The sequence below is a fragment of the Amblyomma maculatum genome, chromosome 4, assembly GCF_055883805.1.
Source record: "Amblyomma maculatum isolate TAMU_Amacu chromosome 4, ASM5588380v1, whole genome shotgun sequence".
Taxonomy (NCBI): Eukaryota; Metazoa; Arthropoda; class Arachnida; order Ixodida; family Ixodidae; genus Amblyomma; species Amblyomma maculatum.
The window spans coordinates 53,298,624-53,316,721 of NC_139347.1; the positions used below are offsets into that span (position 1 = coordinate 53,298,624).

The 18,098-nt window shown below is 45.1% G+C and overlaps 1 protein-coding gene across 4 annotated transcripts in view; it reads right to left on the reverse strand.

Annotated features, from left to right (window-relative positions):
• Window positions 1–18,095, reverse strand: part of LOC146191043 (NF-X1-type zinc finger protein NFXL1-like) — a 31,929-nt gene extending 13,834 nt beyond the window's left edge. Inside the window, exons 1-12 of one of the 4 annotated variants that reach the window (XM_084601479.1) lie at window positions 18,054–18,095; window positions 17,267–17,592; window positions 14,032–14,150; window positions 13,794–13,933; window positions 12,130–12,308; window positions 8,281–8,442; window positions 7,448–7,548; window positions 5,437–5,551; window positions 3,266–3,381; window positions 1,588–1,719; window positions 1,407–1,497; window positions 701–821 (exon numbers count right to left, since the gene is read on the reverse strand). In XM_084601479.1, the coding sequence (XP_084457605.1) occupies window positions 701–821; window positions 1,407–1,497; window positions 1,588–1,719; window positions 3,266–3,381; window positions 5,437–5,551; window positions 7,448–7,548; window positions 8,281–8,442; window positions 12,130–12,308; window positions 13,794–13,933; window positions 14,032–14,150; window positions 17,267–17,591 (1,601 nt within the window). In that variant the 5' untranslated portion in view covers window position 17,592; window positions 18,054–18,095. Of the gene's footprint in view, window positions 1–700; window positions 822–1,406; window positions 1,498–1,587; window positions 1,720–3,265; window positions 3,382–5,436; window positions 5,552–7,447; window positions 7,549–8,280; window positions 8,443–12,129; window positions 12,309–13,793; window positions 13,934–14,031; window positions 14,151–17,266; window positions 17,593–17,837 lie in introns of all 4 variants that reach the window. The other 3 variants (XM_084601478.1, XM_084601476.1, XM_084601477.1) reach the window with 3 other exon arrangements.
• Between the last annotated feature and the right edge of the window lie 3 nt (window positions 18,096–18,098).

Sequence of the window (18,098 nt, forward strand, 5' to 3'; positions counted from 1 at the left end):
TCTGCTTCTAGTTTAAAGACTGCGCTTAAGTAAATTACTGACAGCTGTTCACAGCCAGTAAAGCTTATAAACCATAGAGAGAGAGAGAAAAAGGCATTTTAATGAATGCAGGAGACGTTAGCAATGAGACTGACAATACAAACTGGCATTTTGCACGTAAAGTTTATAATTCCAAGTAAAATAATTTATTTCCCTCTTAACAATACACTCTAAGCAATGAAAGCTTTCCAAAGTGACCAAAGTGATTACTGCATGAAAGCTTCCACAGAGATTACAAATAGTTATTTTAACAGTTATGTGATGTTTCAAAGTTCATTGCACTCACTGATGGAAAAAAAAGAATAAAAAGAAGAAAACCTGCCCTGTGGCGGGCAAATTTATTTTTCACTGAAACAGCTGTTACCTGTGTCTTGTAATGCACAATTTTAATGCTAGTGAAATTGAGCTACTAGGATTAATAATATTAACACTAACGCTATCAAAATACCAATACTATCAAACATCAGCATTAAAAGAGCCCCATTTTAGTAAACCTCACATAATTTGAACAAATCTTTGGTCACCTTCAAGCTTCAATTATCGAGGGCCGACTGTATTCACTGTACAATGGATAACCGAGCCTCGAGCACTATCAGCTGCCCCATCAAGAATGGCAGCGCAGTATTCCTACCTGGAGTAAAAGCAAAAATTGCACACACACCTGCAGGGCTGATGGCAGGTAGGCGGCTTGGCCGAGCGCTCCCGCCCACAAGGCACAGCTATTCTGGTACGTTTGCACCGGCAGGTTAGCTCCACTTTCTCGTGGCATGGATAACATGGACCTGGACACCACACACAATACTGCTTGTGCACCACTTCGCAATTAAGCTCCGACACCCTCCGTAAAGCCGTACTGCATGAAAACCATCGACACTGATGCAAAACTGGAATGCAAGGTGATGCTTTGGATACAAAGAAAAGCTTTACAAAGTACTATGCCTACATGCCATTTTTGCGTCACGTTGTTCACCTTATCAGGTTTGTTTCATTACTAAAATTGGCAAGCATGCAATGTCAAGTTGCAATGTCAGGTCACAGCTGCACCTCCAGTGTTTCAATTCTAACAGCATTTCTTCAAACTTCCCCTTCTACCCTCTCTTTGTGTACTGTATAGAGTACAGAGCTCAGCCAGCCAGTCTTGAGTACATAAACTGTGCACTACAAAGCAAAGGAAAAAGAAGGGGCTTTGGATGGCAAGATGCATTTCAGGAGATGCACCTATGCACAGGGACACACAGACGTGAGCACCGCATATCAAACACAGAAGTAGGTGCAGTGCTCTTTGCAGTACAACCCACTTAACAAGACAGGCACCCTTCCTGGAGGCATTCTGTATTCGTCACTGTTGCATTAGTAAAGCGGCTTACCCATATGACAGCAGCTGGAGCAGCGGTGGTTCTTGCAAGGCAAAGCGCGCCCACAAGGTTGTTCGCAGGGAGGGCACCGGCCATCACAGCACTAGAATACAAGGAATACAGGACTTTTCTTCAAATGACTGAAACAATCACCAACTTCTACACAAATAACATTCAGTTTGGGAATGCTTGCCTTGCGGCTGCACGGGTGTCTTCGGCAGTCCCTAAGCCTCTTGCATTTTGTTTCACAGGTGTATTCCCGACTGCATGGCACTTCTTTCTCCCTGGCCCCACATCGACACCGCTTGGAACGAATCTGAAGGCACTGTACAAAAGCAGAGAGATTGTCCTTTAGGCAAAGCACAAGCTCATCTAATCGATTCTCACTGCATATCAGTGCTCAACAATTTTACAATCATAATGCATTACTGACAACCACAATATAGACTCAAATGATATTTACCAAACTATCTGCACGAACAAGGCACATAATTCTGAAACATCAGAAAGACAAAAACTACTAGTACTGACCAGTCACTACAAGTGCCAATTTCCTACTTTGCTTCAGTAAGCGGGTCAAATTTGCACCTCATGAAACCGGAATATAACTGGTGCTATGCCTTTAATGACCACAGAACAGGGCTCGTATTCCGAGTTTGCGTCGTTATTGAAGTGTCGCTATCTCACGTGACCTCGAGTCATCTGATTGGTTGAAACGCCGGAACCGGGTGGTGTCACTACAGAATCGGAAGAGGTAGCAACATCATGTTCCGGCGTTTCCACCAATCAGGTGACTCGAGGTCGGGAAGATAGCAACATTTTTGATAACCACGCAAACTCAGAATACGGGCCCAGCTAAGCTTGCATGGTACTGCCCTTGAATTTGTTTTCCCAAAACAGCAGACGCTCCTCACTGCAAATTATAAGCCCCGTGTTAAAGGGATGAGGAAATGATTTCAAAGATTGCTGGTAAATGTATTTAACGTTATGTACATGTGAAGTCAGCGATATGTTATTAAATTCACGGGCAGAGCCAACAGTGCACAGTGGTGGTTTTTGGAACTATTCTCCAACAAGGTATACATCATGACTACTATGCTATTATCACGGTGAGCAATAGGTCACATCACGCTGCCACAATGGGCCCAGACATCATAGCCACACATTCAGCAGCTGCAATGGTCATCTGCTCATGCTTCCGTGTAGGCTCCTTGGGTGTGTGACCAACGCTTTCACACACATGGCTTCAATTTGCCACTGCCGCACATTTCTGTTGGTAGCTCCATTGTCACTTGTAGTTCGCGTCCACTTGAGATGAATATATGCCTTGCTGTGCAGTAAGTTCTAGGTCCATTATTGCAGACAATGCAGACGAGAAGGAAGAGAAAAGTGATGACCGAGGGATGTATGGGAGGGAGAAATCCCACACAAAGGAAAAGAGGTGCGACAACCAGAAGCTGGCAAACCAAACGTCAATCAATGATGTATTCACGTACAAGGTTTTTATTTTTTCTTTCTAGCATCTAAGAGCATACAAGCTGAGGGGGGATAGGAGGAGCGCCATTTTCAATCCCTGGCATCTTCGGTGTTAATAAAGCTGGCTCAAAATCCTTGCGATACAGTAACAGACAATGAAATACCTATTGCTTGCTTGCTTTGCTTAGCTTCGATAAATGGCACTTTGTGGTGCCTTTAGCACTTCCGTTACAGGTACTGCTTATAAATACAAAGCCGAGGCAGCTAACCGTGACAGTGAAACATGTCTCCATCTAGTCAGTGACGTTACATTTAGGAGAGACAAATTTTGCACACACCGCATCAGCAGGTTATGCCGATTCTCCCATTTCAGTGAAAGCAACACCACTGCTCACCGGAGGGCAGCTGCCTGTGTGGCAGCGTTGGCTGCAATGGTGAATGCCACATGCCAGCAGCTTGTCACAGGTGTCTCCGCACGGCCCCACATCCTCAGTGCAAGGCAGCTCCCACTCTGCATCATGCATAAAAAGTATTATGCGAGTCTCAGTGGGCACCTGAATAGTGAAAAGCTCACATTAAACGAGTTGCATCTCTTCATCCAAAATGCAGTAAAATCTCGGTGATACGAATCTGGTTGATGCGTATTTCGGGATGATACGAATTAGCGAAATTCCCCAGCTGGAGTGCATTGTGTACAATGTGCGAAATTTCGGATGTTCTGAAGACTCTCCTGCGCAACTACGGATGATACGAACATGCGATTTGCGACCACAATCTTGAGCACTACGCACTGCCCGCACATCGTTGACTCCGCGATTGCCAGCCGTGCTGTATGTAAGCATCACGAGCAGTTTGTGGTGACGCGTGGCCCGCACCTCGCCAACGTCGCAATTGTCTGTCGGGCTCACGCCGCAAAAAGCTTTCAGCGGCGCGTGGCCTAAAAACTGCAGACGTTGCAACCACAGAAGCTGGTGGTGGCGTACGCAGCGGGCACACACGGACCGCACATTGCTGGCTCCGCAATTGTGATCCGCGAGCAGTTGGCGGCGCTGTGCGGCCCGCATGTCGCTGTTTCCGCGCCACAAGAAGTACACAAAAGCGGGCAGACCGTACATTGCCGGCATCACAATCATTTTCCATGCCGCGAGAAGTTTGCAGCGGCTCGAGGCCATGAGTAGTAGTCGGCGGCGGGCGCGAACAAGCTGCACATCTTAGACTACATGACTGCTAGTCGCGCTGTACGCATCGTGAGCAGTCTGCGGCGCCGCGCAGCCGGCATGTCACCATCTCTTGTCGTGCTATACGCGCTGCGAGAAGACCGTGGAGGCACGCGTCGCCGACTTCGCGATCGCCTGTCATGCTGTGTGCGCCGCGAGTGGCGAGCTGTGACCGCGTGACCGTAATAAGCCTTCTTGGACCTAAACAAATCTGCCCGACTGCCTTTCCCATGCTTCTGCATACTTATTTTCCATTTTGATGATACGAATGCTTGAATAATACAAATTTTTTCACAACCGCGTGAGATTCGTACCACCAAGGTTCTGCTGTACCCTCATCATCATTCAAGGCGTCTGCTGGAACCTCCATACAATACTAAACTAGCCTGACTGGGCAGCAGTTACCACAGAGTTTGCTGAAGTATTTGTAGATAGTGCTTCTCCTTAGCGCGTGCTTTTCAGCTGTGCATGTGGATTATATTATCACAAAACTAGGCCATACAGTTCGGCTAGCCCCAAACTAAACTTACTAGAGCAGCAAAATATGGCAGCTGGCTCGTGGTGTCTGCTTAACGAAATGCACTGATCACCCCAAACAAAAAATCTCGAGGCCAGTGGCATCAGGCAATCACACTTAAGACAAATCTGCAATTGCGGTGAACTAACAACACTTCACTGGAGGAGGCCATAATTTCTGCAACGCCTGGCCAAAGCTGAGCAGTCACAGAGGACATAACTAGAGTTGTGCAAAGCCAGTAACCATTGTATCGACTTATATACCCCTTTTTTCAAGCTGAAACCAATGCCTTGCATACAGCAGGCTATCATTTGGGGTGATGCATATGTTATTTGAACAGAACAGCGTGCACATTTAAAACCTCGGTCACACGATAGCAAGGAGCTATGATGACTGACTCAATGAGGCCGCCATAGGAGTCCCTGTGTGGCAGGCGAAGAGAGTAAGCTACTCAGGAAAATTTGCCATTGAGAGTGCTAGCATTATGAGCCATCTTACACTGCATATGGCACCTTTACTGAGTTTATTTACTGAGATTGTAGTCAGCACCTCACAACGAGGTTTTAAAGGAAAAAAAAATACTAGTTCTTAAAAGCACGCAGAAAGCCTTAGGGACAAATTTTAAAATGCTCCTTAACTTAGCGAGGATGCCTAGTGGTGCACCGTTCTTCGGTCGATTACTTAAAGGTATATTTAAATATTGACCGAAAAAAGCACGCCGCTCTTAAGGCAACTTAATGAGCGATTTAAAATTTGGCCCTTAGACCAGTCAAATGGCTGCACATTGTCTTAACAAACACTAGGTAAAAGAGAACCATAATGTGCAACTTACTTGACTTTCCACATGGGCACTCCCTGGGACCTGACCTCGGACAAGCAGAACAAGAGCCCTTGTGACACACACTGTCACACCTGTGCTGCCCACACGACAGCGGTTTACCACAGACCTGCAAAAAAATGGCATTTGAATTTTGTTTTACGTTATGCTTACTAAGCCCTCACTGCTCTCAGATATCGGCTCTCAGATAAAGCAGAATCAAATCATTATATTTACGGTATGTAAAATGAGCCTCTTTCAACTGTGCTTAAGTTGAGTGATACCATGCGAACATTGCAATCACGGTACAGAAGTATAGTTGACTGCAGTGCAAGCTCTGAAAGCATACAATTATTTTTCTCTCCCTCTTATCTGGCTCATTTTGCAGCAAGGCTTTTCTCAATCACATTTAAGTAAGGTACACCTCACATTTTTCCCTTTTTCTCAGGCAACGGGCATGCATTGATACTTGGCCCCGTCAAATCTCACTGCTGTGAAAGCCTTTGTGATGCTGCACCAGTTTAAAGATCAGCTTCCATCAGACTGTGTAAACACTGTGACAATGTTTACATGCCTTTTTTTGTCCCACGAAGGCACTGCAAAACATGTGATGTACTCACGACGCCGAGATTTGGCAAAATCAGAACAGAACAGACAAGACGTGCGCAGAAGCCTTGCCTCCCCAGCCCATATCCTCAATAACACTTCCCACACCTACGCACTAAAGCACAGGGAAGCTACCTGGCGAGTGCTCGATGCAAAAGAGCTTTCTTACGAGGTACACTTCCCTACGACTTTCTTTTTTTTTTTTTTGCTTGTCTCGAGAGCGCCACATGGACATTCCACGACTACCACTGTGCAATCACTGCGAAAGTTGAGCTTCTTTTTCCTTACATTGTGTCTACAGAAAATCAAACAAAGCTTCATATTCTCTGTCTTAAGTGGGGATTGGTCTTACCAGAATTCTGTAGCACAATGAAAGGTTGATACAAACACCAACCCAGAGTGCAAAAATTAGCTGGTGGTTTAACTTTGGTTAACCCTGGAGGGAAGCGAAAGCTCCATGTATATGGCTATGTTCATTGCAAGCTTGGATTAAACACACTGTTCTTCAACGGTCTCTTCGGCATACCACCTTTTCAGGGCCTCATTCAGACGTGCCTTCTTCGCATTCCGACGTGCTAGCAAGGTGTTCATCCTCCTCCATCTCGCACAGTGTTATAACCTAAGTAGGAGTCCGGGAACTCTTATTTATGCACATATCGCCCCTCTAGCATCCTCTACTTCAACGACGCACAGACGTCACCTCACGTGACCCCAACCCCGACGGTGGCCATGGGCCCCTTGGTGGCCTCGGGGACTGACTATGCTCCAAAGTCACATTGTGACCCCTTGGCTTAACACAGAAGTTTGAACTCTAAATTTCGTGACATTGACAGTGGTCACGAGCCACTTGGTAGCCTACGTGACTATGCCCCAAAATCACATGGCGACCACCTGGCTTAACACAGAAGTTTGACCTCTAAATATCTTGACCTTGACAGTGGTCACGTGACTATGCTCCAGTCACATGGCGACCACTAGGCTTAACAGAAGTTTTACTACTAAATCTCCGTCAAATTGAAAACTTTCATCGATGAAGCGTACATTCCAGCCCTGAAACAGTCTTGAATGCGGAAACTGAAATGGGTGCTACTCTGCACTAAATATGTGTAAATACTGTCTGGCAGGTGAGATTTATATTGGCTTTATTGTACAGCACTTTTGTCGATGGCCAATAATCAACATGGTAGCTGCTCACGGTTTCCAGTATTGACATAAAGACACGCATATGCACCGATCGAAAAATTCTCAGTAGAATTTTTCTAGACCATTTTTAGCAAAACTACTAGGGAATTGACTACTTTAAATAGGAAGCTTTCCATTGCACCAAAAAAAAAATCTAGATGCTTAAATTCCAGGGTTCTGTCCATTTAAGACAAAGAATATGAAATTGCCTTGCCATGAACCATTAGCAAAAACTTACTTTTTCGCATTGCCATAGTGGATCAGCACAAGGCCTGTCTGCCTTCGATGACCCACACAAGCAAGGATGCCAGCTTTTCCGTGGACAAGGCTTGCATTCTCCTGATGAAAAAGAAAAAGCACTTTAATAACATTATTTCCACTAACACCTTGCGACTCGGCACATATCAGAGAAGTAACTGCATATTTGAACTCAGCATAAAAACCCTGTTAAGGCTGTGTTTTCATTGCATTTAGTCTAAATGTAAAAAAAAATGTTTCGAGAGCCCTATCCCCACTTAAGCAAAATATTTTACATTAAAACAATTAAGAACATCCAAGAAATGCATGGTTCAAATGGGACTTCCTACTCCAAGAGCAATCTATAAATCTGCTAGAGTTCTACAGGCTTATATACCTTGCTATGCAGATCGAAACAAACAAGTTCCTTGAAAATGCCCAAGGCAAAATTTATAAACATAAACCAACCTTTATTTATCAATGTTGAACGGCATTTGATTACATTATCTTTAAGGTGCTTCACTTTCCAAGACACGAAAAAGCAATATTGTAGACTTCACATTCTATCTTATAATAAATGCAGTTATGCCATAGAGAACAACAAAATGAAATGCTTGAGTCAAGATCCTTTCCCAGCATGCATTTTTATTTTATGCTGCCATCATAGGTTTGGGATACACGTCTACACGGGTACACATCCATCGGATACACATCTTTGGGATACACGTCTTATTTTATACCAACACATCTGCATACACCAGGCTGACCACTAAGCTTTCCCTCAATCAGCCCTCTATCAGCAAGAAAAACATCAGTTTGAATTCAATGACTTACCTGAATGACACAAGAGCTCGCACGTGTGCTGGTTGCAAGAGAGCAACTTGCCACAGGGTTTCCCACATGACCAGAGACGAGAACCGCAACGCCTGGCGGTCGGATCTGCTTTGCCGCAGTAGCAGCTGCTACACACCATCTTGGGACAAGGGGGGCACGGCCCTGAAATCACACAAAGCCACCGAGTGCTTTCCGTATTCAGCCTCTCATCGAGAATGCATCACAAGTGAAAGCGGGCACTCAACCTAGAAAATGCACAGAACAAAGCGAAGTGCAATTAATGACAACAACACAAAGCATCCTTCTTGAAGGGGCTTAAGAAGTACCTATCAAATGTGTGCATTGTGTAGGCCAAAATGCCACTAAGCATGCATGCTGCATACAAGCCCATAGAAGCAAGCCAAGAACTGTGAACAATTGTCTTAAATTCCTATTTCCACACTTTGCAGGGCTGTCATTGGCTCACCAAAAGCTGCAGTGAAAAAGGCAGGTCAAGAAAAATTAGGCTCGGTTTAGCTCTGGCTAAGCCTGGTCAAGTTGCGAAAGCAACAGCTGCATGGCTATGCTTGTGGTTAGCTTGTGGTTAGTTGGTGTTGTATAGTGGCAGCTATAGCTATATCAAGAAGGCGAAGCATGGTCAGAACGTCTACGATCTTCGACGTCTCCGGACGGAACGATTAACCGGCAGCGGCCAAAGACAGCTTCCTTCTTTTCTCTAGAAGTGCAGCCCACTCTTCATCCGTTTATTCGGCACGCTGTATCCTGATGTTTTTGCTTGGCTACGTGTGGCTTCTTCTGTCGCACCATCGGCTCGTTTAGCTGCAGCGTCGGGCTGCCATTTCTCGAGCCTTCTTGTACATTCTTCCTCCGTTTCCTTGGCACGTCGTTTCCGCTTCATCTCATTTTGACGCTCTTGGGAACTGAACCCGGAATCTTCCGTAGTCGTCGTAGAGTCACTCTGGGAAGTAGAAAGACTTCTAGTTTCATCTTCTTTATGACACTTCTCGTGCAGCGCGTTCTTCTGCTGTCGCTTGAATGCGTCGTCTCTTCCTAGCTTCGTTCTGCCATTGTTACCTCTCTTTAGAGCTCTCCATAATGACTAGATTCAACCGAGGCGAAGCGCGCTTATATTCGTGGAGCGCCACCTCCTTTCCTCTGCTTGCGGAGCACACATCTGGCTGGAGCAAGCGGCAGCGGAGCGGCTCCGACTGAGGCGCCATCTGGCGGAGCTCAGCTAAGCGGTTGCAAGGTGCGGCTGTCCAAGGTCATTCATTGCCGCGGCCACGGCATACGCGACGAGCTTAAACCTGGCATAATGTTGCTTTCACAATATAACCGCAACACATTTAGCTGTCTTTCCCTCTGCATTTTTTACTGTCTAGTCATGGCAGCGGTGTGAGGGGCAAAAAAGAAAAAAGGTCGGGGGAGTTGGTGGTCGATCATTGTTAACGCAGCGCAACAGACCTGGTAAGTAAAAAAAGATTAGAGTGATTAGAGTTTCAGCGCCATATGATCCCTATTGTGGTCTGCTTCCGCGGGGGGGGGGCACCTATGACTGCGATGTGGCAGGTGCACATCCCTAGAGGCCACTTGCACATGCACGGGCAGCTCCCCCGAAAAAAGTGGCAGTGGAACGCGGACCATGCTGTGATAAAACAATCTTTGATATGCTGTGCTCTGGGCAAAATCACATCTTCACAACTATGCTGGACTGGACAACTACTGCAAAATTGAAGTTGTGTGCTGCTGAATATGCGCTGGATAATGGAGACCAGGCGGCAGGGAGACAGTTTGATGTGAGCGAAAAAAAAAAAAAAAAATATCCAGGACTTGCACAAACCAAAAAGGGTGCCCCCGTCAATTAAGCTAACAAAGAGGGCAAGCCACGAGAAAAAGGCACACTTGTCAGAGCTCGAGGGCTGCCTGTGCATACCAGCTGTGAAACAGGAGTATTTTTGTCACAACCTCCAACGGAGGGATTCTCAAAGCAATTTTTTAGTGCATAGCAAATGAACAGGTGCATTTCACACATCTGTGCGACTTACGTGCGATTTTTTTTTTGGCTGCATAAAGACTGATCTTTGTAGTGGTCTGCGTGATACACAAGTGCAAATTATAGGCCAGAAAATAAAGCATATATACTGTACATATATATCTGTCTGTGACTAGGTGCAATTAAAAACAATTAGGCAAATAGTTATTCAGCTTTCTCATTTTTTGTTTTAAGCAGCAAAATTATGCCGCAAAATTGAAGGATGTCAACACAGAAGGCAAAATCAGAATCACTGTTACACACACCTGATAACACCTTAAAGCGACAGTGAGGGAAAATACAAGTTGGCCTCTATTGATAGGGTATCGATAGGGTATCGATAGGGTACCATTTTCTAATCACAGAAGACACTCCAACCTATAACAAAGGTGTCATAAGCTACAGAAAGGACTAAAGAAAATATGAGTGTCTCTATCACCGGTCATTTTTGCAAGTAAAATGCATACGCCAACACTGCACACTGGTCGTAGATCACAGCGGCTAAGCTACACTGCTATTCCCACTAAATCGATGGTAGCGTAACCTTATAGGTAAGGACCTCACAAATTCTAATAGACTGGCGGAAAGATATTTGGATACAATTTCCTCTGCAATAAACGAATCTTTTGCTCGACAAAAAAAGTTAACAACGACCAAACACAAAGAGAGAATCAATTTATATTCAAAACAATAACTAGATGATGTCCTCAGAGCTCCTTTAAAGTTGGTTTTCCCATACTCACCTTATACATGCACCACACGACTTAACTGCCTCCTATTGATAGCACAAAGCAACAAGCACGAAAACCAACTCCCACTGAGAACTTAACAGTAGCAGATAATTTCCCCATTTCGGTCGAGCAAGAAAATGAAAGTGAGAACTGGTGCCTTAAGTGAATGAGTGTGTCATGCACACCACTGGATGGCCAGAGCAAACTCCTCCATGCTGAAGTCCTGTTTAGCTTCTCACTTTCATTATGGGGGGCAACAAGTTCAAAATATGTTGCTGGGCGAGTTGGTTAATCATTGTCAGAGAAAAAACGCTCCATACGTGCGTCATCTGCTCCGTCAACCAAGGCATGTGAAATGAGTGCAAAAAAAAAAATAATAAACTAAAAACTCTAAGATGGACACCTTTGTGCTTTATGGTAACTCTGGAGCAACTCCAGTCATTGTGCATTTTCTTTCATCTGCTGGAGTACCCAAGTTCGATCCAGACCTCGGCGGTTGCGTTTTGACGGAGGCGAAACGAAGAGGCATCCGTGTGCTGTGCGATGTCAACGCAAGTTAAAGATTCCCAGGTGGTCGAAATTGCTCCGTAGCCCTCCATTACGGCTCCTCTTTCTCCCTTTCCACTTTCACTCCCACCTTCCTCCCTTCTCATACGGCACCGTTCAGGTGTCCACAGAAACAAGTGTGACAGATGCTGCACCTTTCCCTTCCTGTGAACCAATTATCATTATCATTTTATCAGTTTTGCAAGGTCGAATGCTTTAAAATGCTTCATATATGCTAACCTCTTTACATGACGAGTTCCTATGAGCAAAATAAGTCATAAGGAGCATAACTGAGCAATGACAAGGAGATAAGAGACCTCGATAGAAACTGCACAATTAAGCATCTAGAAGAACAGAAATTTTTTCGGCAAAACTTTGGCATCCTCCTCGATGCAATTTTGAAACTTCAACATTTTCCCTTCGTCAATATAAAAGTTTTGCCTGAAGGGAATGTCTGCAACAAATAGTAACGTATGACCAGCTGCTGAAAATTTCAATGGCTGATAGTATGCGAAAACAACGACAAAAGGTTCCACGCACCTGGATGGCACAGCAGCAGGCAACGATGACCACAGGCAGGCACCAGCTCACGTGAGCAGGTCTGGCCACACGAGTGCGGCACAAGCCAGGGATCATACTCAGGATCCACCTTCTGGCCACAAAAGCAGCGGTACTCATTCAATCCTTGCCTGCTGTCGTAGTCCTTGCGACATTTTGGGCTGCATAGATTTCATGCCAAACGCATACTCAATGGCTATGTTGGCACCTAGGACAGCGAATGGCTACAGACGCAACACTGTACTCTTGGCCAGTAACACAGCCATCTAGAAGATAAATTTGCCGGCTGCACCGCGACTTCATCTACGTCCCTTAATATTTCGCTGAATGGTTTGATAGCAACAATGATCAGAGAACTGCAAGATCTTTTTTTCAATAAGCATTGTGCTTAATAGACTAATATAATAGAAGCAGCAATAGACTAATGCCAAAGTATTGTGGACAGTGATTTCCCCTAATCACACGAGCAAGATCAACATGTTCTGATCATATTCTCCACTACCAGAAAACATACTGCTGATGGTGGGCTGCACGCTTGCAAAACAATTCGCACATGCAAGGCTCACACTTTTGCATGCTGCAAAGCACAGAAGAAAGCTCTTGAAAGGTGAATGATTAAAAAAGAACTACAAAGACCAGCTTTACATGTGTATTTTCCCTGTCACCCTTGTCCCTGTGCTGCTCTTTTCAAGAAATGCCAAACCTACTTGTTTGACCATTAGTACTAGTACCAAAACTAAATTCAATAATGCAGCACTGCTCATTGCTATGCTATGTTTCTCCAAAGACATTGCCCTCTATTCGGCACATCTGTAGGAAGATGCAACTTAGGCGCGCAGTGAAACCCTGTCCGCATCCATGACTCTCACCCACTGCCATTCTACAAAAAGCAAACAATCTGTTGCAAATCTGTCTTCGTAGCTAAATAAGAAAACTGACCCCTATGTGAAGTTATAAGCACAATAATTATGGTGCCTTTAGCCTGTTTAATAGCAATGAGCATCAATGTATTCAATTTTTCCACTGCTGTGATTGCTTAGATGAATAATACCATGCACTTCAGGCCATAGAAAGTTATTAGAGACAGTTCTTTTCAGTGCATTTTATGCTGTGACAGAAGGCAAGAGGGGCAAGGTCAAAGCAGAAAATTCAGCTCATGCAATGCTTGCTCAATTCGATTTTACCATACTGAATGCTTCTTGTCTCCTGATTAGAATTACATACTTGTAAATCTGCTCCCACTCTTTCACACTATCCCGCATAGTTTCCGATAAATTTCCTCAAGCCATTCGACTCTCTCTATGAAGTAGTGGTAGCAGCTGGTTAATAAACAATGCAAAAAAGGAGGAAAAATATCTTTGTTAGCCATGGCATTTTCCATTGAGTATGGAGGCAGCTGAGCTGCGGCGACTGAAATAGACACCGAGAAGACATGGAGAGGAAATAAAAAGGGAGTGACAGGAAGGAAGGACAGGGTACAGTACAATAAAATAAAAACAATCAAAATGTACAATAGCATCAGACTCCACGCATGACTGCCTCAACACTCTATGAAGCCATGACGCCTAACATGTTGTCAATGGTTAGGAAGTAGCAGTCATATACAGCCTATGTCCCTTATCACAAATAGCAAATGAAATGCTCACCAGTGCCACTTGAGCTTTTGTTGAGTAAAGTCTTCTTGATGCTGCTGCTGCTGCTGTTGCTGTTGAAACATACTGTCTTTAGCCCACTTCTGAATGCAACTGAGGTGAAGAACGCCGTAACAGCCACTGCAAGACCAGACCTGCAGCAACCAAAGTGCATTTCATTACAAAAAGCAGTTTACCTTATCACGAAAGAAGGTGCCATTAAAAAGAAAGAAAAAAAGGTGTTCTTGCTTACCCTCTCGGTCCTCTTTATTGACTCAATACAAATAAGGCACACCACAGCACCAGACACAAGGCTGTCAGTCAAAAATTGAACGGTCCTTTGGAGGTCACCTGAACCCATGTTGTTAAATTCTAGAAGAAAAAAAAAAAAGATGGTGAAATGCACAGACCAATTACTGCTTCAGTGAAAATTTTCACACTAATACAGCCAGGCTGGAAGTGATCCTAAACACCATGCCTTCTCAGCTACAATGTCAGTTGATAGGAGAATGGCATATTCCTTCCTAGTGACACCGTAATGTTGGTGTGTCTCCAGGAGAAGCATTTTAGCAGCATGCAAAAAGCAAGGGAAGCTTCCAAGTTTCAAATGAGATATTACATTACAAATGATATCAGGAACCTGAAAGTGAAGTTCCTCACTGAGCCAAAATGCTGTAGCAATAAAGCCACTTATTCCCATACCAGTGACTGGATGCATGGTTTGCATGTGTAACAGAAGCCAGCCAGAATGTATGCAGTGATTCCCCCCCCCCCCCCCCGCCCCCCTCTCTTTTTCTGAAGCACCCCCTTAAAATCATATCTTTTTACATTAGTGATACTGAAATGCCGAACACTTTTCAGCATACAACCCCCACACCCTGCTAGGAATTAAAAACCACCCCCCTCCACATTTCAATTTATCGGGAAATCCCTGGGTGCATAATCACTTGAATAGCGCTTACTTCAAGATAAAGCATGCATCCACATTAGGGACATTGTGGAAATAAGTTGGAGGTGTGCATGGGCTCGGGCTACTCAGAAGCCCTCTGCCTCGGGCCAGGGTATATTTCTAGCGGGCAGGCCAAACCAGACCGGACACGCTGATCCTGAGTACGTGCAATTTTTGTGAAAGCACACATACAGCATGGATAGAACAGCATACGAGTTCTATTTAAACATCGATTCACCTTCCACTGCGCGCCTTCACTGTGAAAGGATATTTAACAGCCATCAACAACAATGTGAAAGGGCCACTTGTGGGGTGTCGAGTTTCGACTTTCGGGGCTGCTGCTTCACCCACACCAGCGCACATGTTGAGGTATTCTTTTAGAGATTTGTGCTATGCTGTTCTCACGTGCGTCTGTAGTGCTTGCTCCTGGCCTCGACATACCCTCTGTGGAAGCAGGACATAGCACCTAATCAAAGCATCTGCGTTCGTTTACTCATTTCTCGGAGCAGGCAATGCAGTGGTGAAGCATTGCCAGTACCGTTGAAAGCATACAGTGAGAGAGACGAGCTCACCGGGTACTTGGCTACCGAATCAGCCCCCTGCTCAGAGTGTGAGCCAGCACGCTATTGGAAAAGCAAGGAAGTCGTGTACCTAAAATGTGCTCTTTCAGATAAGAACATATTCGTCAATCTAGCTACAAGTTAGAGCAGCGAAAAAAGCTTCAGCGCTGCCGGATTCATGATCAAAGAGCGCCGAAAATGCCTCAAGCCTTCATCAAAGCATAACCTGTTATTTTGCATAATCATTTAGAATGAAAGCTCTAATGTATGTGCTGTGCCTCAGTGCGTTCTACAAATTTGTGATCTTCAATGCGAGATTTCTTTCTGCATTGTCACTCCACCTGCAATAGTAGCAGGTCGGGCCGGGGCCTTAAATCTAAACACAGGTCCGGGCTGGGCTGGGTTGGGCTCAGACCCTTTCAGTGTTAGGCCAGGGCGGGCTCGGCCCTATATAGCATAGGGCCCGAGCCGGGCTCTGGCTTAAAATTTCGGCCCGTGCCACCTATAACTCAAGTCTCAAAAGAAACGCCACTAAGAAGATTTGGGATATCTGGCCACCTTCCATAAAAAAAAGCTACCCTACACAATGCTGTTCGGTTTAGTTTGGTTTATGGTGCTTAACATCCCAAAGCGACTCAGGCTACAAGAGACGCCGTAGTGCAGGGCTTCGGATGTTTCAACCATGTTGGGTTCTTTAACATGCGCTGGCATTGCACAGCACACAAAGAGCCTTGTTTTTCGCCTCCATCAAAAAGTGGTTGCCGCGGGTGGAATTTGATCCCACATCCTTGGGTACAGCAGTCGAACCCCTTAACCTTTGGGCTACTGCAATGGGTTTACGCAATGTTGTGAACAGAGCCATCTTTGCAGTTTTGATGTGCTTATAAAGCATTCTCTGCAGCAAAATGTAAATATTGATGGTACAGACACTAATAATACAGCGTGCCCACTTAGTTATAATAAGCACATGATCAATCAATGGGTTTCAATCTCATCACACACTTTGTGTTGATGATATTGAGCATAGGTTGAAAACATTAAGAAAATAAAGACTGTCTGGCAACAGTAACAGCAAAACGATTCTTTTTTTTGCAGGTAAGAAGGGGGGGGCCTTGTCGAAAGCAAATATTGTGCTTTGTGCGAGTATACTATACAGTGCCCAATAGACCAAGGCAGTGTAAGGCTCTCCACTGTACAAAGCAGCATGAAATTCATCACACACGCAAAAAAAAAAAATTGTATTTAGACCAATAAAACAGAGGAAGCCTTTGGGGCAAAAATGTTTCTCGACAACGACAAGCTTACAAAAAAATTCTATTGTTTTCTTGTATGAACCGCAAAGAGAACAAAAATATGGTTGCCTTTAGCAGGCAAGAGACGGCAAAGGTATGGGCCATAGACAAGGCAGCAGCGACACTGCTTTTGCCATCTCGTGCGTCCCAATGCACGTCATAGTGCTCCTCCTCTCCTGCGCAGCACGCTTTCAGTAAGTAGGATCATTTGTTGACCATTCAGAGAGACCAGTGGTCACTTATTCGTCTTCGTGTTTTTGTTGCTTGTCGGTCCTATGTGCTCCCACATAACAAATTTAAATGTCCCCCTACATGCAGTCACAGTTCGACACATCGACTACAAAATGCACTGCTTTACGGTCAACTAAAAAGCATACATGAGCAAGATAGGAAGAACTAAATTAAACTGACCAGAGTATGAGCCAACAACGCGAGAGAGGATTCCGGCAGTTTCAAGTTCCTCCTCCTCGGACGACAGGATCATTTGTTGACCATTCAGAAAGACCAGTGGTCACTTATTCGTCTTCGTGTTTTTGTTGCTTGTCGGTCCTATGTGCTCCCACATAACAAATTTAAATGTCCCCCTACATGCAGTCACAGTTCGACACATCGACTACAAAATGCACTGCTTTACGGTCAACTAAAAAGCATACATGAGCAAGATAGGAAGAACTAAATTAAACTGACCAGAGTATGAGCCAACAACGCGAGAGAGGATTCCGGCAGTTTCAAGTTCCTCCTCCTCGGACGACTGGTCGTCTTGAGCCTGTGGCAGGAATTTTTCCACGTTCGCCTGCACTTTCGCACAGGCTTCCTCGAACTTGCGACTGGCCGCCAGTTCCGAGGACTGCGAATCGGCGTCTCCATTCCTCGCAAGTTTCGGCGCTTGTGGTGCAGGTCTTCGTTGTGTTTGCAAAGGCACTCCCCAGTCGTTAGTTCTGGTCTGGGGCTCATCTCGACGTTGGCGGCCGCGGCCACCTCTGCCACGACCGATCGCCCGCGGTTGGTCCATCCTTGACAAAAATGAATCAATAGAGAAACAGCACTTAGCTGATAGAATGTCTACGTCAGCGCACACCGGGCAAACTAATCATATGGCATGTGCGATATGCTCAGCAGCTGACTCGTTACTTGTAACTATGTTGCCTGGAAGCGCATAACACAATTAGCTGCGAGGTTGGGCAGATAATTTTTCGAAGTGAGGTTGCGGACAGTGCAAGCAGAACACGAAAGTCAACATCAGGCACATAACGGATACCCGGTGAATGGGAAAAGAGCAAGCCATGAAAAGCTTGGTAACCCGATTGGGGCAGTGCTATTCAGCGTACTGACGATACTGAAACTATATGTCGGTGGTCTCTTTACTTCGGCGAATATGCCTTTGTGGCGGTCAAGGCTGCGTACGGCTCAGCACTGAACACATCAGCTAATTTTCAGCATAAATCAACGAACGGCCGTATAAACGTGGCCCAACCAAGTGCGCTGACTTGGCTGACTGCACCGCCGCTGTAAGCTGAGG